Source organism: Heptranchias perlo, chromosome 5 (assembly GCF_035084215.1).
Source record: "Heptranchias perlo isolate sHepPer1 chromosome 5, sHepPer1.hap1, whole genome shotgun sequence".
In the NCBI taxonomy this organism is placed as follows: domain Eukaryota; kingdom Metazoa; phylum Chordata; class Chondrichthyes; order Hexanchiformes; family Hexanchidae; genus Heptranchias; species Heptranchias perlo.
This window is the reverse complement of record NC_090329.1, coordinates 113,628,248-113,651,663: the sequence shown is the minus strand read 5'-3', so window position 1 is coordinate 113,651,663 and position 23,416 is coordinate 113,628,248. Positions and strand designations below refer to the sequence as shown.

Below are 23,416 nucleotides of genomic sequence, written 5' to 3'. Positions count from 1 at the left end.
TGTGTGTGGGTGGTGTCCAAAACTAGGGGCCATAAATATAAGATAGCCATTAATAAATCCAATAAGGAATTCAGGAGAAACTTTAGTCAGAATGATGAGAACAAATGATGAATTCACTACCACATGGTGTGGTTGAGTTGAATAGCATAGTTGTTTTTAAGGGGAAGCTAGATAAGTACATAAGAGATGCAGGAGAAAGGAATCGAAGGTTATGTTGCTAGGGGGATATGAAGTAAGGTGGGAGGAGGTTCATGGAGCATAAACACCGGCATAGATCTGTTGGGTCGAATGCTTTGTTTGAGCTGTAAAATTTTATGTAAAAACATGTGGGGCAAAATAAATTTGTACCTTGAGGAAAATCTAGTAGACAAGCAGACTAGTTTAAACTCATGGTTTTCTGTTAAAAGGAATAGTGTGCAGCCTTGGGAATTAATCCTTTACATGCTGATTCAGGAACTGCCAAAAATGCAAGAAAAATTGCCAATGAATGATAATTCTGTAATCTAATCTAGGAATTCAGATGACAAGCTATGAAGGTCTGGTACAATATGTCTTACAATGCACAAATGTACTAATTCAGTGTTTTCTACAATTTGGCTTGTGTAGGGAGGGAACAACCTATTTTCAGAAAAAGGGGAATCATGAATGAAACCTTCCTTTTGAATTATTGACTTTTCCCCAGGAAACAACCTTCCTTCCCTTCTGACTTTATAGCACCGGAATACTATATGCTGGGGCACGTCACTGGCAGAATCTCCAGGCTGTGCTAGGGCCCAATTAAGTCTATTCTACATTCAATATTTAGTGATGATGATTTGGGGGGAGGCAGGTTGAGAGAGATCGATCAAGAGAAAACAGGCAGCTAAGAGGGTAACCAAGAAGATAGATGAGGGCTGTGAAGTTGACGTGGTCTACATGGACTTTAGCAAAGCCTGACAAGGTACCGCATGGTAGGTTGTTACATAAGGTTAAATCTCACGGGATCCAAGGTGAGGTAGCCAATTGGATACAAAATTGGATTGACGACAGAAGACAGAGGGTGGTTTTAGAGGGTTATTTTTCAAACTGGAGGCCTGTGACCAGCGGTGTGCATCAGGGATCGGTGCTGGGTCCGCTGTTATGTTATTTATATTAATGATTTGGATGAGAATTTAGGATTGTAAACAATTTTACAACACCAAGTTATAGTCCAACAATTTTATTTGAAATTCACAAGCTTTTGGAGGCTTCCTCCTTCCTTAGGTGAATGTGGAAATGAAATCCTCGAACCCTTCGCATTTATAAATCACAGAACAATACCTGGTGATTACAGAGTCTTTCCAACTGCCCGTTGCCAAGGCAATCACAGTGTGCAGACAGAGAGGTGTTACCTACATGGCCACCGAATATACAAACAACCAAAAAAAAAGAGGCAGAAACATAGAAACATCCGGAAGGAAGAGAAAGACAGCAAATGACCCGTTATATTAAAAACAGATAACTTTTGTTCGCTGGTGGGGTTACGTGTAGCGTGACATGAACCCAAGATCCCGGTTGAGGCCGTCCTCATGGGTGCGGAACTTGGCTATTAATTTCTGCTCGACAATTTTGCGTTGTCTTGTGTCTCGAAGGCCGCCTTGGAGTACGCTTACCCGAAGGTCGGTGGCTGAATGTCCTTGACTGCTGAAGTGTTCCCCGACTGGGAGGGAACCCTCTTGTCTGGCGATTGTTGCGCGGTGTCCGTTCATCCGTTGTCGCAGCGTCTGCATGGTCTCGCCAATGTACCATGCTCTGGGGCATCCTTTCCTGCAACGTATGAGGTAGACAACGTTGGCCGAGTCACAGGAGTATGAACCATGCACCTGGTGGGTGGTGTCCTCTCGTGTGATGGTGGTATCTGTGTCGATGATCTGGCATGTCTTGCAGAGGTTACCGTGGCAGGGTTGTGTGGTGTCGTGAACGCTGTTCTCCTGAAAGCTGGGTAATTTGCTGCGAACGATGGTCTGTTTGAGGTTGGGTGGCTGTTTAAAGGAGAGTAGTGGAGGTGTGGGGATGACCATAGCGAGGTGTTCGTCGTCATTGATGACATGTTGAAGGCTGCGGAGAACATGGCGTAGTTTCTCCGCTCCGGGGAAGTACTGGACGACGAAGGATACTCTGTTGGTTGTGTCCCGTGTTAGTCTTCAGAGGAGGTCTATGCGATTTTTTGCTGTGGCCCGACGGAACTGTCGATCGATGAGTCGAGCGTCATATCCCGTTCTTACTAGGGCGTCTTTAAGCGTCTGTAGGTGTCCATCGCGTTCCTCCTCGTCTGAGCAGACCCTGTGTATTCGCAGGGCCTGTCCATAGGGGATGGCCTCTTTGAGGTGGTTAGGGTGGAAGCTGGAAAAGTGGAGCATCGTGAGGTTGTCCGTGGGCTTGCGGTCGAGTGAGGTGCTGAGGTGCCCGTCTTTGATGGAGATTTGTGTGTCCAAGAAAGAACTGATTCTGAGTAGTAGTCCATGGTGAGCTTGATGGTGGGATGGAACTTGTTGATGTTATCGTGTAGTCTCTTTAGTGATTCTTCGCCGTGGGTCCATAGAAAGAAAATGTCGTCGATGTATCTGGTGTATAGCGTTGGTTGGAGTGCAGTGAAGAAGTCCTGCTCGAACTTGTGCATGAAAATGTTGGCGTATTGGGGTGCGAATTTGGTCCCCATGGCTGTTCCGTGTGTTTGGGTAAAGAACTGGTTATCGAAGGTGAAGACATTGTGATCCAGGATGAAGCGGATGAGTTGTAGGATGGCGTCTGGAGATTGGCTGTTGTTGGTGTTGAGTACTGATGCTGTTGCAGCGATGCCGTCATCGTGGGGGATACTGGTGTAGAGTGCTGAGACGTCCAACGTGGTGAGAAGTGTTCCTGGTTCAACTGGTCCGTAGGTACTGAGTTTTTGTAGGAAGTCTGTAGTGTCGCGACAGAAGCCGGGAGTTCCCTGTACGATGGGTTTCAGGATGCCCTTGATGTATCCAGAGAGGTTCTCACACAGGGTTCCGTTGCCTGATACGATAGGACGTCCGGGTTTGTTGGCTTTGTGTATCTTTGGGAGGCAGTAGAAGTCTCCCACGCGGGGAGTACGTGGGATGAGAGCGCGTAGGATGCTTTGAAGGTCTGGATCGAAGGTCTTGATCAGTTTGTTGAGCTGGTGGGTGTGTTCTTTGGTCGGATCTGTGGGTAACCGTCTGTAGTGTTCCTGGTTGTCCAGTTGTCGGTATGCTTCTTTGCAATAGTCCGTTCTGTTCTGTATGACGTTGGCTCCTCCTTTGTCCGCTGGTTTGATGACGATGTTGTGGTTGGTCTTGAGAGCGTTGATGGCGTTGCGTTGTGCTCGGGTGACAGAATTTAGGAGGCATGGTTAGTAAGTTTGCAGATGACACCAAGATTGGTGGCATTGTGGACAGTGAAGGAGGTTATCTAGGATTGCAATGGGATCTTGATAAATTGGGCCAGTGGGCCGATGAATGGCAGATGGAGTTTAATTTAGATAAATGTGAGGTGATGCATTTTGGTAGATCAAATCGGGCCAGGACCTACTCCGTTAATGGTAGGGCGTTGGGGAGAGTTATAGAACAAAGAGATCTAGGAGTACAGGTTCATAGCTCCTTGAAAGTGGAGTCACAGGTGGATAGGGTGGTGAAGAAGGCATTCAGCATGCTTGGTTTCATTGGTCAGAACATTGAATACAGGAGATGGGATGTCTTGTTGAAGTTGTACAAGACATTAGTAAGGCCACACTTGGAATACTGTGTACAGTTCTGGTCACCCTATTATAGAAAGGATATTATTAAACTAGAAAGAGTGCAGAAAAGATTTACTAGGATGCTACCGGGACTTGATGGTTTGACTTATAGGGAGAGGTTGGATAGACAGACTTTTTTCCCTGGAGAGTAGGTGGTTTAGGGTTGATCTTACAGAAGTCTATAAAATAATGAGGGGCATAGATAAGGTAGAGAGTCAAAATCTTTTCCCAAAGGTCGGGGAGTCTATAACGAGGGGACAGATTTAAGGTGAGAGGGGAGAGATACAAAAAGGTCCAGAGGGGCAATTTTTTCAAAGGGTGGTGAGTGTCTGGAACGCGCTGCCAGAGGCAGTAGTAGAGGCGGGTACAATTTTGTCCTTTAAAAAGCATTTGGACAGTTGCATGGGCAAGATGGGTATAGAGGGATATGGGCCAAGTGCAGGCAATTGGGACTAGCTTAGTGGTATAAACTGGGCGACATGGACATGTTGGGCCAAAGGGCCTGTTTCCATGTTGTAAACTTCTATGATTCTAAGAGGCACTGGAAGTTAGCATCTTACGATGAAAAACTTAAGAGGAATTGTTATGAAACAGTACAAATTACTTCTGCAAGCAATTTTGAAGAGAAACGTATGTATATTTGACTTTAATCAAGGCCAGACTTAAGTCTTACTTATTTTGTTTTAAAACGGTAACTGATTTTAATACATCTCAAAAGTTAATACCACTCCATACATTTAAATAAGTTTGAAATCAGCCTTGCTTTGACAATAAACTGCACTCCAAATGTAAGTTCTGTACATGCCACCACCCTATCAAATGGATCTGTGTGGCAGGCAACTAACACACCCCTTGAGGATTTCTGTGCCAGAATGAGCAATGGGTGCAGTTTTTACAAAAGTTCCCAACATGGTGTATTTTGTTCAGTTGCAATTGGGCCTTCAGTTTTCTGCTTGAGCAGTTTTTGTTTTGATAAGTTTACTGCTCAATTTTAAAAAAAAAGTTTTTTCCCTTTATTAACAGAAGTTTAGTGACATGGCATTAACTTTCATATTCATGTGTTCCCCACAGTTAAAACTTAAATGACTGTCAACTCAAGCTCCAGTATTTGCTAGAGGTAGATCAAAGTCCAACATGAAAGAATTCATATGTAGTGTGTCACATTACTACTGCAGGCCTTTTTCTTTGAGATACTTTCATGTTGCAATGGTGATGTTTTAAAAAAAAATGGCAACTGCATTGTTAGAAGGACTGCTTCTTTAACCTAATCTGTTGGCACTGCCTGTTAACAATGCAGAAAATCCTGTTTTTTTGACCCCTGCTGTGTAACGTTGCACAATCGAGTAAAACGGAGAGATGGCAGACAAATTTTCAGCCAAATGATCTCTTCAGAGATGCAACTGAAACAAATTTTGAATAGTTGCTAAGTTGGGCAGAAACCCCAGGGATCCACTATAAGTTGGGCAGAAACCCCAGGGATCACAAGTATAACTTTACTAAGGGTGGCAAGCTTAAAATCACATAACATAAGCTCAAATACAGTCCACATGAATTTGTACAGAGCATGATTAAGAACCCAACGTGGTGTCAATGAACAATAGCCTCTTCCAGGTAGTTACAATGAACCCGGACACCAGGTGATGCCCCTCAAAGCTTCCCCATCTCTAGCATTAAAGATTGATTCTTCACTACACCAAGAGATTATACCGATTTTACACTGCTTTGTGCTCCACACTAATTAAAAGATTTAGTGCACAGCATACCAAAGGGGGTAATTAGTTATAAAATGGACAGAACAAAAGGGGTTAACATATCCCCATTGTGTCAGGGTCCTTCATTCATTGAGAGAATCCAGTAACTTCTCAAATAATTAAAGTATCTGTACAATCATGAGGTGGAAGAATGAGGTCTTCAATATAGTGTGCTGTGGTTATGTCCTTACAAAAGGTAGACTGTGAAAATTGATCAATTCCCTACCACTAAAACGATGACTAACACCTCCAATTCTTTGTTGCAGGTGGAGATGAAGGACCAGTAGCATTTTTAATTTCATTCCATTAATTAGAGACGTTTAGATTGTAATGCATTTGGCTGTGTGGTAAGTAAGATTCTGCACGTTTCTCAAGTGTAAAATGTACATAAAATACCCGTCTGGGTTTGGTAGAAGAATTGTACCCAGCTCACTCATTCCAAATGAAGGCTAATCATTGCTGAAAGGGAAAAAGTACCAACAAATCTAAATGACGACAAGAAATTTAAATATTCTACATTCCAAACACCATCTCATTAACCAGTCTTTATTCTTTTACTGATGCTGGCTGACCTGCACATTTCCAACATTTTTCTGTTTTCATTTCACATTGACCATGTGGAGCAATAGACTGACATGGAGGTTGGTGTGGTACGACTGCACTGGGAGATAAATACTGGACACACACTGCTCACTGAATAGGTAACAGTCGAAGCAGACATGGATGAAATTAACAGATTCCATAAATCGTATTTTATTGAAGCATCTTGCAGTACAGATAAAAGATTTCAGAACTTGAATTAAAATATTTAAACAACTTGGCTTAAAAGTTTTAATGGCGCCAAAATTTCCCCTCAACTGGTACAATTAAAAGCACCAATGAGCAAATATCCTCATCTTTCACAGTAAAGGTTGCTAATCATTAATCAAATTACATTTTTCAAAAATAGTGTAATTGTTTTAGCTAACTGCATAATGTATACAACAGCTCAATCCATTCTAAAATGGAATAGAACAGTTTGATAACTGAAGAATTGTAGGTATGCTCACAACCCCTTAAGATTGTATTTCTTCAAAGTCTTTTATTTTAAAAAATGATTGGTCCACAAAAGAGCTCACAGCCTTTATGGGTTATTTCTTTCAATGCCCTTGTAAACTATTGCAAATAAAGTTTAGTTTTTAAACTGGAACCTCACCAATTAATGAAAATGTGGCAAATATACCAACCACTTAACCAACAACCAGATTTTAAAAGATTATAAACTGTTCCAAGGAAACTAAAGTTGCACTGCTCAAACATTTACAGGACAAATGTCACATCACATGTATGCTTACTGACGTTCATAAGAACATCATGCTATAAGTCAACCCAAATCTCCAGAAAATCATTAGCAATTAGCCCAAACCATCTTATTTTGATTTCAAGCACCTACAATTATACCACATTTTACTCTGATTTTGCCATGTTGACATGTCTTTTGCTATCTGTGTCCATACTATTGGTGCATATTCCTAACAATTTATTAACACTAGTTTTACCACCATGTGATACAGGAGAGAATAGACATGGTGTCAGGATTGTTTAATATCTGAACCGAAGCAGTTGCTGCTTAAACAAAAAAATTACAACTGAACTATTAGTGTGTACACTACCTGTTCACCTTTAAATGGGCAGATCATACAAAAAGATTTGGAGTGATCCCTGGCATGTTTAAACTAGAATATTCAACAGTTTTTTCAGCCAATTATCCCAAAGCTGTTTTAATAATGAATTCATATGGAATTTGCAAAAGTTTGTCTGCTTGAATCCCACGTTTAGGTAAAGAGATATAATTATACAAGAATCTCACCACAAAAATCTACCAGCCACACTAAGAGTTCGATCAAACGCCTGACAAGCTATCCCAGTGCAGGCTGGGCATCTGGGAAGTTGATCGATACCTAGAAATTTATTGAAGAACTCTATTCTTTAAGGAAATTTGACTGAAAGGAAAGTGAACAAACTGCTCCAAATATGCCAGGGCTCACACCTAATGAGGACGAAAACCTTGTCTGTGGAGAATTTTTGACGTCACTTGTAGAAAACCTACATACTGCACATTTCTAACTTTGCAAGTGTTATATAACTGTAAACAATAAGCACTGAACTGTTCTACATGCACTTCAATATCACAGCAAGAATGGCCTAGCATACCTAAACAGAGAAAAGAGCATTCATGCAAGATATCCAACTCTTTGTTACAATAACGCTTACATTTCAAACTTGACACAAATCTATTATGATTACATATAGGGCCTACAAAACTGATAAAATGGTGGCAGCGTGGAGTTTGGCCCTTGCTACCTTGAACTAGAGAACTGCCACCATTTACCTTGCACATTTTCTTTTTGCGTTTTTTCATTTTTGATATTCAACTCTGCAGTCGCTGACAATTCTTGACATAACTAGTAAAGACAAAATTGTAATCATTAAACTGGGCACACTGGCGATCGAGGCGCTTGAATCCTTCAATTTTCTGGGGAGAAGAAAATGAACTGCGACATTTGGAGTTCTGTAATAAAATAAAGAATCGTATTACATCAGAGGAACATTTGGCAATTTATAACTTCATCCACCCAAAACTTTGTTCAATTAAATGTTGAGTAAGGAACACAAAATAGAAGTTGCAACTCTGAAGAATTAGAAGTTACAAAAATGGATTAGCCATCAAATATGATAAATTGAGGACTTGGATTTTGAACTTCCCAGAGCTTCTTAAAAATTCTGAATTTTTCTCCAACTCAGATTTATGTAGGAAGCAATATTTGGAAGAATCACTGCCAGAGTTTTAAAAAAAATTCATTCTTGGGATGTGGGTACGGCTGACAAGGTCAGCATTTAATGCCCATCTCAAATTTCCCTGTTGTAGCAATTCAATACAACTGAGTGGTTTGCTAGGCCACTTCAGAGTCAACCAAGTTTGTGTGGGACTGACATCACATATAGGCCAGATCAGGTAAGGATAGCAGGTTTCCTTCCCTAAAGGACATTAGTGAACCAGTTGGGTTTTTATGGATAGCAGCTTTTTAAAAAAATTCCAATTCTCAAACTGCCATGGTGGGATGTGAACCCGCGATCTCTGGATTATTAATTCTGGTCTCTGGATCACTGGTCCAGTCACATAACCACTACACCCCGCAATCTACACTTTACAAACTTGGTTTTACAGACAGACCTGGAATCTCACCTGATTAACAAAAAGGGTTGTGACAAATTTTCCTGGCTTGAAGACATCTACAACTTTTTTGATCAGATCATCGAAAGAAGTCTGGGCCAGGTTAGTCTCAAAACTAACATAGGAAAAGTCTGGTTCTGGGGTGATGTGAATTGTCCAGTAAGTTCCCTAAAAAGAAAAAGCATTTGATAATGTGTTTCAGTCAGTCACAAGCTGTTTTAACAGTGCCATTAAAAAAATTCCAAAAACAAAGCTAATACATCACCCTTATCAATACATATTATTATTTATTATTTAGACCAGTGGTTCTCTGATATAGTATGCAACCCCTTGGTGGAATTTAAGATCTGTCCAGGTGGTGTATGGTGAGGGGGCAGGGAAATCTGTTTTAGGTTTCAATAATTCAATGGAACCCCAAACCAAGTAATCCTGCTTTTCTTTCTGGTATTCTAGCGCCCAAATAGGCACATCTTATGAGTGATCAGACCAATTTGTAATTTTGCCATCCACAAGATCAAAAGGCACTCTGGTCTAAGATTGAATGCTCATTTACTTTGAAGTCGATTAAAGCATCTCCCCACACCCAAAAAAAAGATTCATTTGTAAAACACATGTAGCTGATGGGGCATGAAAAACTCAAATTTTTGGTGGGTTGCAACCTGAAAAAGTTTTAAGAACCACCAGTCTAGGCCATCAACAACTTTCAACAAGCATCTTTAAAGTAGAAAAACATCCCAAAATGATCAATATTTTAGAAAACGCTAGGGACGAGCATGTAAATCTTGGTGAACAAATGACAACTGCCCATCTAAAAGCAGCCTCAGCTTGCTTCATTTAGAAAATGTGTGAAATGGCTACTTTATTTACAGATACTCTTAACTAAGTGTTATTGATCTTTACTGAATCCATTTCTCTTAACCAAATGGCACACACCAGCACTCATTTTCATTAGTCTATGATGTTGCCAGTCAACCGTAGGGTGTTTAGACAATAAACGAAGGCAACAATCACGTGACCTGTCAATGTCCTCTTCGGCTTTGGCAGGGCAGCACACACAATAGCCACCTGGTGAGGACAGTCTCCCTGATGTGCCTCTCGCGAAGATTATTGTGGCCTTCACTTGCACCTCTGTGAAGCACAGCTCAGATTGAGAACCGAGTACGGAATTAAGAACAGGACTGAACACATTACCTCTCACTGCATGTTACTATACATCGTTGAACCAATGCAAAATGCAATACTGTCTTTTTTGCCTCATTTTAATTTCAATTTAATTTCCCCGCTATTCCAAAGAGGAACAGATAATCTGTCCCCGGGCTTCAGCCAATGTCACTTTTGGTCCACCAGAGGTATCCCTGGGGTGATTCCTCTAACTCTTATTTCTGTGTAGAGTACTTCCCTTCCAACACAAAATCTATTATTCCACATTGATGACATTCAGATGTGAGCTCACATTTTATCACTTTGGAATATACCTAATCTATACCCAGACATTTTTAATCCTAACATTCCTTCTCCAGCTATACAAGTTACTGATCCTGAATGCACAGAAAAGGAACATTTTGGCAGCATTCTGTCACCACTCATTTAGGTTTGTTCAAATACCTCCTGGCAGAATGATTATTCACGAGTACTGCTATTGGAGATGACTATCTTTGCCAGCGCTGCCCCAACAAAAGGGTAGCCTGAGCACAAGACCAGTATCTTTTGTGTTTTTGGGGGTAGAAAGGAAGACAGAAAGAAATGGTTATAGGAAACCAGACATTTTGTAAAGACAGGGCACAAACTTACATCCACTTTCATTCCATTCATTGAATAGCCACAAGGATCGAACAATGTGGCGTCAATGACTGAACCCGGTATCAGGTCACGAATTCCACTCATCTGAAAAAAAGATGCTATGTTTAAGACTCCATAGCTTTAAAAATAAAAGTTGATCTATTTTTACTTTACAAAGTTAATATAGTACATACTCGAGTGACATCATTTACAGTAACACCATCTTTCATGAAGAACTGGTCCATGACAGCTGGATCAAGCTCACTCATCAGAACCTCTAGTGTCTGATCCGGCTGTTTGATCCCACTATCCTCTGGCATATCCAGAGTGTAAAGATACCTGGATCAAACATAAATGAAAATATTTGCATAAACCTTTAAACTAAATATTTCACAATTGAAAAGTACATTCCAAAATGCAGTTCATACAGCACTCAATAACTAAGCTACCACTTCGACCAGAACCAGTGTTTAAGATTTGTAAGGCCCAGAATTAACTGTGACTACGGTCTGGTTGATAGTAGTAAACTGATTTCTAACAGCAAGTTCTAAAAATGAAAACTGGATCTCTGAAGTGCAAAGAAACCGCATCAGTCTGGGCACTGCAGCTACTTGTGCTTTCCTCCAGCACCATAACTGGGAACCTGGCATCTTAGTGACAGCATGTTTTCAGCTGCAACTAACCTAGGGTTACTTCATATTAACTAGGGACTAAAAAGAGAATGCAATACCATATTAAAGTTATTGATAAGTTTGTCTTTGTGCTGCTCTTTGCTCTGATGACATTTCCCCCAAACTTAGTATCTCTTGAAAACAACTGTGATAAAAGGTAAAAAGTTAAAGCATTTCAAATTAATTGGATCCCATGTCCCTACAAGAAATTTGCAAAAACATTTATTCTAACATACAATTAAGAAACAGATTTCATCTTACCAGCAATCAGAATTCATACGTCCCATGCAATAGGCCGCCCCATCTGGTATTGAATAAATATTTGCAGTTAGAGACTATTCCACTACAATAATCTGATTTTGGACTTAAAAAGTAAACTACTTTGCTAATCATACTTTAAACTGAAATTCTAAACAAGATTAGTATGTGATTACACGTTGGAGCAAGATTTTCAATTTTTGAAGGAAGTAGGCTATAATGAACAAACAGGCCATGGTAGTCTTCTTTTCATATAAAATAATCAGCCACCTTGCTGAGTCAAAGTACAAAAAAAGTCTCAGAGTTGGAACCTGGAAGGAGAACTGTCCATGGGAGTATCTTGTATGCGATATAGCTTCAGTTCAGAGACTTGGGAACAAGTCATCTGTCCTCAGCAGCAATTGGTGCATGGTTCACACAAAAGCCAAGAATCTGGCTGAAGTTAGGCTTTCACAGCCAGGTGAAGGGATAGAAGGAGAAGGAGCAGCAGTTGGGGAAGTGGGTGGATGGAGGTTAGACACTGGTCTTTCATTTTTAAGTTCAAATCAATTGGACAAAAACCCCTCTGCTGGCTAGAAGGACCAAACTTGAACTGAGACCATCCAGCCGCATTTCTAGTGGGTACGGGCCTCGAAATAGGCCCATAGCACAAATCTGTTCCTAAATCAGCACTCCCTCTAAGTATCGCTCAGAGACCACAGGATGGTTGGTGTGGGAAGTAGAAAGATGTCATAAGGTACTTTACACTGCATCTAACCATACTATCCCTGACACTAGAATACTTGATGCTGACATTGGGAGTTTAAAATGGAAAGTATTATTTCCCAGTTCTACCATTCCCCATTTCACACAAAAAAAAGGTACAACCGACACTAGCTCTGCTGTGGGCAGGGACTCGAGTAATCCTCCCCCAATCACAATAATAATCCTGTCAGAAGTGTACCTATGGGGGTCAGGTGAGGGTAGGATCATGCTCAGCTGTAATGCCCCTTATGGTAAAATAGCTTCATATTACTGTTGAGACTCAATAATGACTTAAGTACCAGAAGGCTGCAGCCCTGTGGAACCACTCCCAAGCACCTCCAGGAGGGGAGACATTGAGGAAGAAGCTAATGGCAACTTGTTGTATGCTATTTACCTTGCACTCCATTACACAACAACCTCCAGTGTTCAATAATTCCCTCAGCCTTTGTGCATTATCTTGGTGAACACAGAAATTTACTTGCGCTCGAGGCTAGGATTGAGGCAGTTTGGGGCAGGGTGCAGCAAACTCCACTATCCGTTTTGTGTTATATCTGCCCTGCGAGTACTTGATACAGACTCATTTTCTGAAGTGTACAGTATACAGTTACCAAGCACCATAATTTCCCCCACCTTCAGCACATTCAAAATTGTAAAATTGATCAGTATTGCAACTAATGGAATCTCAAACGATTTCTACTGATCTGAACTTACTTGGGAACACCATATCCAGAAATTCTACCTCCTCCTGAAAATTCCTATGTGGGTATTCCTGATGTGCTGGCTTCACAAAGTTTTTGCGGGAATAGAAGAAATCCTGTATAGTTTATTAAAAGACACATGGGGAGAAATTTTCCATTAAATGGAATTTAGAGCATAACTGGATCAGTATTAGCAAAATTAGCAATTAAATGTCGGTATTGATCTTCCAGCACACCCACTCTCAAACACTGGTAAAATAAATTGCTAATGGATCTAGTAGTGAAAGCTTTTAACAACCAAAATCCACAGTAAGTGTAGTTAAATCTAAGCTCCCAGGCTAACATTTATACCACTATGAACAGTAAATTTCACAACCACACATCTGTTCCAAAAGTGTAATTGCAACCATAAAGTTTCCAATGATCCATTTTATAGACATCACAAGTCAGTCAAAATTATACATTTAGAAATTTGATTAAAAAAACCTGGGAAATTAAAAGCTGGTACTAGTAAAATTGACCATGAAACTGTCAGATTGTTGTAAAAACCCAACTGGTCCAGTAAGGTCCTTTAGAGAAGGAAACCTGTCAGCCTCACCCAGTCTGGCCTATATGTGACTCCAGTCCCACACCAACATGGTGGACACTTAACTGCCTTCTGAAATGACCGAGCAAGCCATTCAGTTGCATTCAAATCGTGGGCAACTAGGGAAAGCAAATAAATGTTGGTCTTGCCAGCGATGTCTGCATCCCGAAAATGGAAAAATCTTCTAAAATCAAATTACTATTTATTGCATAGAGATTTGTAAACTATTTTTAATCTACAGTTCACAAAATTAAATCTGCTTCAAAGACTAAACTTATTTGTATAAGATTATTAAGCATTTTAGCCAAACCCATCATAAGTCAGATCCTATAAACCGACTGCTAGGAATCTAGTGTTCCTACTAGTGCTAAATTTAACAGAATAACCAGTCACCTGTAAAAAAGTGTTTAAAATTGAGATAACACACACCCATCTTCAATACCACCTACAAAGAAAAGACAAGTGGCGCACCTTTTGAGAATTTGCCAGTGTCAGTTCTCCTCTCAAACAGCACACTTGGCTAGTCCGGAGCTCTTAGAGTTTGGACAGTGCACTCAAAATTTGGGGGATAAGTGGCCTGGGATTTATAGTGGGGATCTCTGAATTGTGAAGCAAGTCAATCATACCACACTTTTAGAACTAAATTACAAACAAACCTTGACTGGTATTCATATTGCTATCTTTCTGTACATGCAGAGCAATCATATTGCCAATAATTTTCATTTCACAGAATTACTTGTAAATGCTACCCTAACTTGGAACAATTCACTTGCTAATTATACCTAATGTAAATATGGCATAGGTACAAAACCTACATCCCTACAGAATGATGAAAGTTACCTGAATGGAATCAAAGCCGCAGTATTCACGAGCAAGTTCCAACAGGGGCTCCAGTGCTTGCAGTAAGAGGGTGGTACCACATGTCTTCAAAATGAAACGTCTCTTGGAGACAAACATGCTACTCTCACTGTAAAACAGGTCAGGATTAAAAAGTTTATCCCCCTCATCAAAATCCAGATAAAGATTCTTTCAGACCTCCAGTAGCAGCTTACACAATGGACCAGCAGTTTCTATTGAGATTGGAATATACATTTAGAACTGTGGCAGCTGCTGCTGTTGCACATAGCAGTAATGTAGAAGGCGGCTCACCACCACCTTCTCAAGGGCAATTAGGGACGGGCAATAAATGCTGGCTTCACCAGTGACGCCCACATCCCATGAACGAATAAAAAAGGATGGTACACATTACGAGTTTGAGCCTTCTTTGAAAGAACATGGAGGGAAGATGCTTAGTTACCAATTTGTTCCGGTATTTGCTGGAGTAGCTGAGATGGGAGTGTTGATTCTAGTTGTTGTATCAAAGTAAACCACCTAATTCAGTCAGCATGGATCAACACAAACTAGTTTCATGCGGTTAATAGTGCGGTGACTTAACGGTAAAATAACGTGAATAACCAGAAAACACCAACATTACTGTAAGTAGTTACATGGTCCAAGTTACAGGATATTGCCCATTATCTCTTCAATATTATCAAGCACGAGTGTTATACTGGACTATTGTTAAGAGTAGCCTGACCTCTACTCAATTCACCACCTGTAGCAACATGAGAAGCTAGAAGCAATCTTTACACCTTACACTAACGGTCTGCCCAGACATAGAAAATGCTGGAAAGAAATACTTCAAATCCACATTACTTTCCCCAACAAGTCCTGTTGCTCTGCAATACTGGATGCTATAGGTCATCAATGAAGAATTCTCGTGGGTGTTGATTGCTGGGAAGTATTTAGCGTCAAGCAAAGCTGATAAATACAAACTGTTCCCAAACTCTGAAGCACACCTCGTAAACTCCAATGACTCAATAGGTAAATAAGTCACACAGATCAGGAAGATTCAAGGTTCTACTCTTTTGCGATTGCAGTTGAGGCATTTTAACTGGTTTCAGCTGTGATATTTCTACCTTCCTCTTCACAGAGCCTAACATCTACTACAGAATAAGTCAGCACCGTAGAGTGCAAAATTGAGGAAGAATACAAAAAACAGAATGGATGCCGATAGGAGGAACTGGATTTAAGCTTCTAGAACAAGGAGTATAAACGCACAGAAATGGGAAAGACTACATCACTGCCAAGGTCCCTGTATGGTGTGTAACTCTTAAGAGCCACTGCAGTAGTCTCTTCCCCTTCCCAAATAGGATAATTGCTTATCCATTTTTGTTGCAGATGATGGACAAGTAGAAAACAATGCTATGCATCAAGTTTCAAAATACCTGAAAGGTAAAGCCATCACATTTCTACAGGCCATTAAAACCTCAAGAATGAAGTGTCGACACACCTATTACGACAGATATACATGCAACTGGCATCTAAAAAATTGCATTAATTTAAATTATTTCATAACCATAGTACTTCTCACATTTGGAAATACCTAAACTCCATTGAACATGAACAACATTCCTCTCTTTCAAATCCTGAGTGCCCTATTACCCCCTACATTTAGATTGTGCTCCGAACAGGAATGCTCATTTAGCTTTTGGATTTAAGATTTTAATGTTACCCTCACTAGCAAGTTAAATTTTCACCTGCCACTTGCAGTACTCAACTCATTGATGAATCCCAATGCGAAGCTGGTGTAAGAAGGTGCACTGGTTTACAAAACAGCCACAACGTGCAATCTTTACATCTTACACCAACGGTCTGCTCCATTGTCCGTCCGAAACCATTAATTGCACAATGTTACGAAAATCTGAGTTGACTAATCATTTCTAAATAATAGTTCAACAGGCCAAACTTTTTTTTAAAATCCCATTTTCTTCACAATTCTTGTGCACTGTCAATTTATTTATTTTTTATTTATTCGTTCATGGGATGTGGGCGCCGCTGGCGAGGCCGGCATTTATTGCCCATCCCTAATTGCCCTCGAGAAGGTGGTGGTGAGCCGCCGCCTTCAACCGCTGCAGTCCGTGAAGATTCTCCCAGTGCTGTTAGGAAGGGAGTTCCAGGATTTTGACCTAGCGAACATGAAGGAATGGCGATATATTTTCAAGTCGGGATGGTGTGTGACTTGGAAGGGAACGTGCAGGTGGTGTTGCTCCCATGTGCCTGCTGCTCTAGTCCTTCTAGGTGGTAGAGGTCACGGGTTTGGGCGGTGCTGTCGAAGAAGCCTTGGCGAGTTGCTGCAGTGCATTCTGTAGATTGTACACACTGCAGCCACAGTGCGCCGGTGGTGAAGGGAGTGAATGTTTAGGGTGGCGCATGGGGTGCCAATCAAGAAGGCTGCTTTGTCCTGGATGGTGTCGAGCTTCTTGAGTGTTGTTCGAGCTGCATTCATCCAGGCAAGTGGAGCGTATTCCATCACACTCCTGACTTGTGCCTTGTAGATGGTGGAAAGGCTTTGGGGAGTCAGGAGGTGAGTCACTTGCAGCAGAATACCCAGCCTCTGACCTGCTCTTGTAGCCACAGTATTTATATGGCTGGTCCAGTTAAGTTTCTGGTCAATGGTGACCCCCAGGATATTGATGGTGGGGGACTCAGCGATGGTAATGCTGTTGAATTTCAAGGGGAGATGGTCATTGCCTGGCACGAATGTTACTTGCCACTTATGAGCCCAAGCCTGGATGTTGTCCAGGTCTTGCTGCATATGGGCTCGGACTGCTTCATTATTTGAGGTGTTGCGAATGGAACTGAACACTGTGCAATCAGCAGCGAACATCCCCATTTCTGACCTCATGGAGGGAAGGTCATTGATGAAGCAGCTGAAGATGGTTGTGCCTAGGACACTGTCCTGAGGAACTCCTGCAGCAATGTCCTCAGGCTGAGATGATTGGCCTCCAACAACCACTACCATCTTCCTTTGTGCTAGGTATGACTCCAGCCACTGGAGAGTTTCCCCCCTGATTCCCATTGATTTCAATTTTACTGGGGCTCCTTGGTGCCACACTTGGTCAAATGCTGCCTTGATGTCAAGGGCAGTCACTCTCACCTCACCTCTGGAATTCAGCTCTTTTGTCCCGGTTTGGACCAAGGCCGTAATGAGGTCTGGAGCTCAGTGGCCCTGACAGAACCCAAACTGAGCATCGTTTATGCTGCAGCAAAGATGCAGACACCTGCAGCTCCTACAGTACCTCACACTAAAGTGGCCACCCCTCGAGTAGTTGTCAGGTTGTTTACTGCAACATTTTCCTTTCTTTATAGATGCTTCCTGACTTGAGTGTTTCTAACATTTTATTTTTGTTTGACCCTGTCCTGGCCTAATGACTACAAGTGTACTTTCCAGAAGTGATCATTGCGTTGATTTCAAGAACAGAAATTGTAGTTGATTTTTCCTCTTTACATCCCAGGGATTCTACTACCAAAAATTGTTGAGTCTTGTATTAATATCTATGTAACCCGCTCCAGCACTACAACCCTCCGAGATCTCTGCATTCCTCCAATTCTGGCCTCTTGTGCATCCCCAATTTTCATCGCTCCACCATTGGCAACCACGCCTTCAAGTGCCTAGGCCCTAAGCTCTGGAATTCTCTCCCTAAACCTCTTCGCCTCTCTCTCCTCCAAGACATTCCTTAAAAGGTATCTCTTTGATCAAGCTTTTGGTCACCTGTCCTAATATTTCCTTATGTGGCTTGGTGTCAAATGTTGTTTGATAACACTCCTGTGAAGTGCCTTGGGACGTTTTACTACATCAAAGGCACTATATAAATGCGAGGTGTTGATATATGGACGATGTACAATAAAACGTAAAATACCAATCCTAAGCTGATTTGATGACTTAATGGGCAAATATAGAACAGGATTTTCCCAGACTCAATTTCGCATCTGTTGACATGGTATGGCAGCAGGGGGAATGCAGTATGTCCGAGGGCCACGGAAAGAGGAGAAATCAGAAAATGTTCCCACTTAAAAATGCTGGACCGTGCACGAGTAATGGGCAAGGACAGGACAAGACTGGTTGAGCCACGACGCCAATGACTCACATGAAAAAATGGCCACTAAGGTGCATGCCTGGTTCCTGTGGAATCATACCCCAGTATGAGCCAGCACATGTGTTGGGGAGGAGGGGACACCCAGTGGGGAAAAAAAATACTATATTGTGGAACTGGATTTATATTCGCTTAATTTGGTTTGTGTAGAATCTATTAAAATAATGCAACATTTCATCTGCTTGCTATTTTCCATGTATAGCTGCCATATGGTTCATTGTAACCATGTTATCAGGAGCTTAGTAAAAGGCAAGGCTGAACCAACATCCTTCCGCTTTGTGGTGTTCTGTGCTGATACTCCAATGAGTGTTACTCCCCATGATTTACCATTTCACACTGAGTTCTCTACATACATTAACAAAACTGGACTTTTGGGTGAGCAAAGCAGTCATTTATTGAATATTACACTGATCAATATTGGCTGCTGCATGATTAAAGATAATACAAAAACATCTGGTGGTTTAAAGCAAAAAAGTTGGTAAAACAAAAGCATTTGGTTAACCACACTAAAGCATATTGAAAATCTCAACTAAAATGAAAACTCATTCTTTGAACACTTCTGAACAAAACACTTCCTAGGTAACAGTCAGTAATGTAACAGAATAGTCCAGCAGTACTTTATGTCACGATACATCCCTTGTACATTTTGTAAATACATTTAATAGCAGTTGGGGTAACAACTGATGCTTGCACAAGTGTCTAGCTCTGAGCTTCTAAATTTGTCTCTCCCTACGCAAAAGGATGAGTTTTAAAGTTACTTATCCTTCGTCTATATCACTATGTTACAGACTTGGTCCAAACATGGACAAGAGAGATGAATTCCAGAGGTGAGGTGAGAGTGACTGCCCTTGACATCAAGGCAGCATTTGACCGAGTGTGGCACCAAGGAGCCCCAGTAAAATCGAAGTCAATGGGAATCAGGGGGAAAACTCTCCAGTGGCTGGAGTCATACCTAGCACAAAGGAAGATGGTAGTGGTTGTTGGAGGCCAATCATCTCAGCCCCAGGAAATTGCTGCAGGAGTTCCTCAGGACAGTGTCCTAGGCACAACCATCTTCAGCTGCTTCATCAATGACCTTCCCTCCATCATAAGGTCAGAAATGGGGATGTTCGATGATTGCACAGTGTTCAGTTCCATTCGCAACCCCTCAGATAATGAAGCAGTCCATGCCCGCATGCAGCAAGACCTGGACAACATCCAGGCATGGGCTCATAAGTGGCAAGTAACATTCGTGCCAGACAATGACAGTCTCCAAAGAGAGTCAGTCTAACCACCTCCCCATGACATTCAATGGCATTACCATCGCCAAATCCCCCATCAACATCCTGGGGGGTCACCATTGACCAGAAACTTAACTGGACCAGCCATATAAATACTGTGGCTACAAGAGCAGGTCAGAAGCTGGATATTCTGCGGCAAGTGACTCACCTCCTGACTCCCCAAAGCCTTTCCACCATCTACAAGGCACAAGTCAGGAGTGCGATGGAATACTCTCCACTTGCCTGGATGAGTGCAGCGCCAACACTCAAGAAGCTCGACACCATCCAGGACAACAGGAATCAGGTCCGGGTTCCTCAGAGCTGCAGACAGCAGTTTCACTCCTGAATCTCCCAGATTATTTTTATCCAGGGACAGAACAGTCAGTGACCGGTTTGTACTGAGAGCGGAGTCAGCACAAGATTCTGAGACACCGTTATTATCCAGCCTGGCGATCACTGAGAGCGAGAAATATAACAAGACAGAGAGAAATAATAGGAATCAGGATAAGCCATCGGTGTTTAATAACACCATTACTAATAATGTACAGTGTTTATGACACTAAAGGTGACATGAGGAAAAAGAACCAAAGGTGACATGAAGAAAAACTTTACACGGCGAGTGGTTAGGATCTGGGATGCACTGCCCGAGGGGGTGTGGAGGCGGATTCAATCATGGCCTTCAAATGGGAACTGGATTAGTACTTGAACGTAAAAAAATTGCAGGGCCACTGGGGAAAGGGCAGAGGAATGGGACTAGCTGGATTGCTCTTGCTTGGAAACCGACGCGGACTTGGTGGGCCAAATGGCCTCCTTCCATGCTGTAACCTTTCTATGATTCTATGACAAAGCAGCCCGCTTGATTGGCACCCCATCCACCACCCTAAACATTCACTCCGGCACACCGTGGCTGCAGTGTGTACCATCCACAGGATGCAATGCAGCAACTCGCCAAGGCTCCTTCGACAGCACCTCCCAAACCCGCGACCTCTACCACCTAGAAGGACAAGGGCAGCAGGCACATGGGAACACCACCTGCATGTTCCCCTCCAAGTCACACACCATCCCGACTTGAAAACATATCGCCGTTCCTTCATCGTCGCTGGGTCAAAATCCTGGAACTCCCTTCCTAACAGCACCGTGGGAGAACCTTCATATGAACTGCAGCGGTTGAAGGCAGCAGCTCACCACCACCTTCTCAAGGGCAATAAGGGATGTGCAATAAATGCTGGCCTTGGCAGCGCTGCCCACATCCTATGAACAAACAAAAAAAAACTGACCACCCCCCAACTCAACTGTGTTGATGCCAGTATTGCCAAATTATACAGCATAAACCATTCAATTTAAAATTATATTTCTGTATAAAAATAATAAATCAAAAAGCTCTCCAATTTGTATTAAAATTACACAGGCATTCAGAGTCCAGATACCTTCTCCAGGTTAGACCTTTGGCTCTACTCAACAAATGCCACACTTTCACCACTCACTGTACCAACACGGTGTATAATGGTCTACATATTGGTTGAGGTGACATGCTGACTAGCACCCTTGGGGAATAATCCAGTTGTCAGCCAATGATTACATAACAATACTGGACAATAAGCCAACATCAGCCTGAACCAGAAATCAGCTTTTAAAGTGCTGAATTAAGTGTCACCTATTTTTAAGTTATTAAACTATTAATTAATTAAAGGCTGCAGCTATACTGTAAAGACTGAGCTCAGCTTGTTTATACTGCCTGACTGCAGCCAGGGGAGTGTGTGCTTACAAGAGTAGACCTCGGCTCTCAAATGGGAAATTTTAAATGTATTCAGAGTACCCAAAACTCATTAAATAAGCTCTGTTTAAGCTGATGAAGTGCCCAGGATGTGGAAGTGATTGCACCTTTGTGCACACTTTTTAAAATTAGACTTTACACCATACTAGTTACTTTACGCCGTGTCAAGCTGAATAAGTGTCCTTCATCTTGTGCTGAAGCATCGAGACTGCCAACTTTCCTCTAAGAGAAATGCTCATGCCTCAATTTAGTGCAAACTTCAATATTTTGAATGCTCAAAATGAAGGGATAAAACCAAGGAATCAAACAAGAGCACTTCAGATAAAATCCACCCATCTAAAAATCTTAAAACTCAGTTATATTACATTTTTAGGAAGTGTCAAACACTTCTGACAGTCAACTACTACAGATAAAATAATACTCCCAATACTATCCTGAAACTCAAGCATACCCAATTGAAATCACCAAATGATCCAAGTTCAAAGAATTGCCAACTGCAGAATAACTACAAACTTGTTGGCATCACTCATTTGCTTCTATTCTCCCGTATTTAAAACGCAACGAGTTATTTATGTTTCCCCAATTAGTGATCTGATCTCATGCTTCCTAATTTTCGGATTAATTAGTGATAGGGGACTCGATTGTAAGGGGAATACACAGGCGTTTCTGCGGACACAACCGAGACCCCCAGGATGGTATGTTGCCTCCCTGGTGCAAGGGTCAGGGATGTCTCGGAGCGGCTGCAGGACATTCTGGAGGGGGAGGGTGAACAGCCAGCTGTCGTGGTGCATATAGGTACCAACGATATAGGTAAAAAACGGGATGAGGTCCTACAAGCTGAATTTAGGGAGTTAGGAGTTAAACTAAAAAGTAGGACCTCAAAAGATAGTAATCTCAGGATTGCTACCAGTGCCACGGGCTAGTCAGAGTAGGAATGACAGGATAGCTAGGATGAATACGTGGCTTGAGAGATGGTGCAAGAGGGAGGGATTCAAATTCCTGGGCCATTGGAACCGGTTCTGGGGAAGGTGGGACCAGTACAAATTGGACGGTCTGCATCTGGGCAGGACTGGAACCAATGTCCTAGGGGGAGTGTTTGCAAGTGCTGTTGGGGAGGGTTTAAACTAATGTGGCAGGGGGATGGGAACCGATGCAGGAAGTCAGTGGGAAGTAAAGTGGTGACAGAAACAAAAGGCAGCAAGGGAGAGTGTACAAAACATGACCAGACAGATGGTCTGAGAAAGCAGGGCAAAGACCAAGGGAAGTCTAGATTAAACTGCATTTATTTCAATGCAAGTAGTCTGATGGGCAAGGCAGATGAACTCAGGGCATGGATGGGTACATGGGACTGGGATGTTATAGCTATTACTGAAACATGGCTAAGGGAGGGGCAGGACGGGCAGCTCAATGTTCCAGGGTACAGATGCTATAGGAAAGATAGAGCAGGAGGTAAGAGAGGAGGGGGAGTTGCGTTCTTGATTAGGGAGAACATCACGGCAGTAGTGAGAGGGGATATATCCGAGGGTTCGCCCACTGAGTCTATATGGGTAGAACTGAAAAATAAGAAGGGAGAGATCACTTTGATAGGATTGTACTACAGACCCCCAAATAGTCAACGGGAAATTGAGGCGCAAATATGTAAGGAGATTACAGACAGCTGCAAGAATAATAGGGTGGTAATAGTAGGGGACTATAACTTTCCCAACATTGACTGGGACAGCCATAGCATTAGGGGCTTGGATGGAGAGAAATTTGTTGAGTGTATTCAGGAGGAATTTCTCATTCAGTATGTGGATGGCCCGACTAGAGAGGGGGCAAAACTTGACCTCCTCTTGGGAAATAAGGACGGGCAGGTGACAGAAGTGTTAGCGAGGGATCACTTTGGGACCAGTGATCATAATTCCATTAGTTTTAAGATAGCTATGGAGAATGATAGGTCTGGCCCAAAAGTT

The 23,416-nt window shown here is 42.0% G+C and overlaps 1 protein-coding gene across 2 annotated transcripts in view; it reads right to left on the bottom strand.

Annotated features, from left to right (window-relative positions):
• Positions 1-6,242: 6,242 nt before the first annotated feature.
• The window catches only part of amd1 (adenosylmethionine decarboxylase 1), a 41,030-nt gene continuing 23,856 nt past the window's right edge, over positions 6,243-23,416 (bottom strand). For both annotated transcript variants that reach the window (XM_067985050.1, XM_067985051.1), the window contains exons 3-9: positions 14,296-14,422; positions 12,883-12,985; positions 11,431-11,473; positions 10,693-10,837; positions 10,511-10,603; positions 8,732-8,887; positions 6,243-8,056 (exon numbers count right to left, since the gene is read on the bottom strand). In XM_067985050.1, coding sequence (XP_067841151.1) covers positions 7,916-8,056; positions 8,732-8,887; positions 10,511-10,603; positions 10,693-10,837; positions 11,431-11,473; positions 12,883-12,985; positions 14,296-14,422 — 808 coding nt within the window. In that variant the 3' untranslated portion in view covers positions 6,243-7,915. The remainder of the gene's footprint in view (positions 8,057-8,731; positions 8,888-10,510; positions 10,604-10,692; positions 10,838-11,430; positions 11,474-12,882; positions 12,986-14,295; positions 14,423-23,416) is intronic.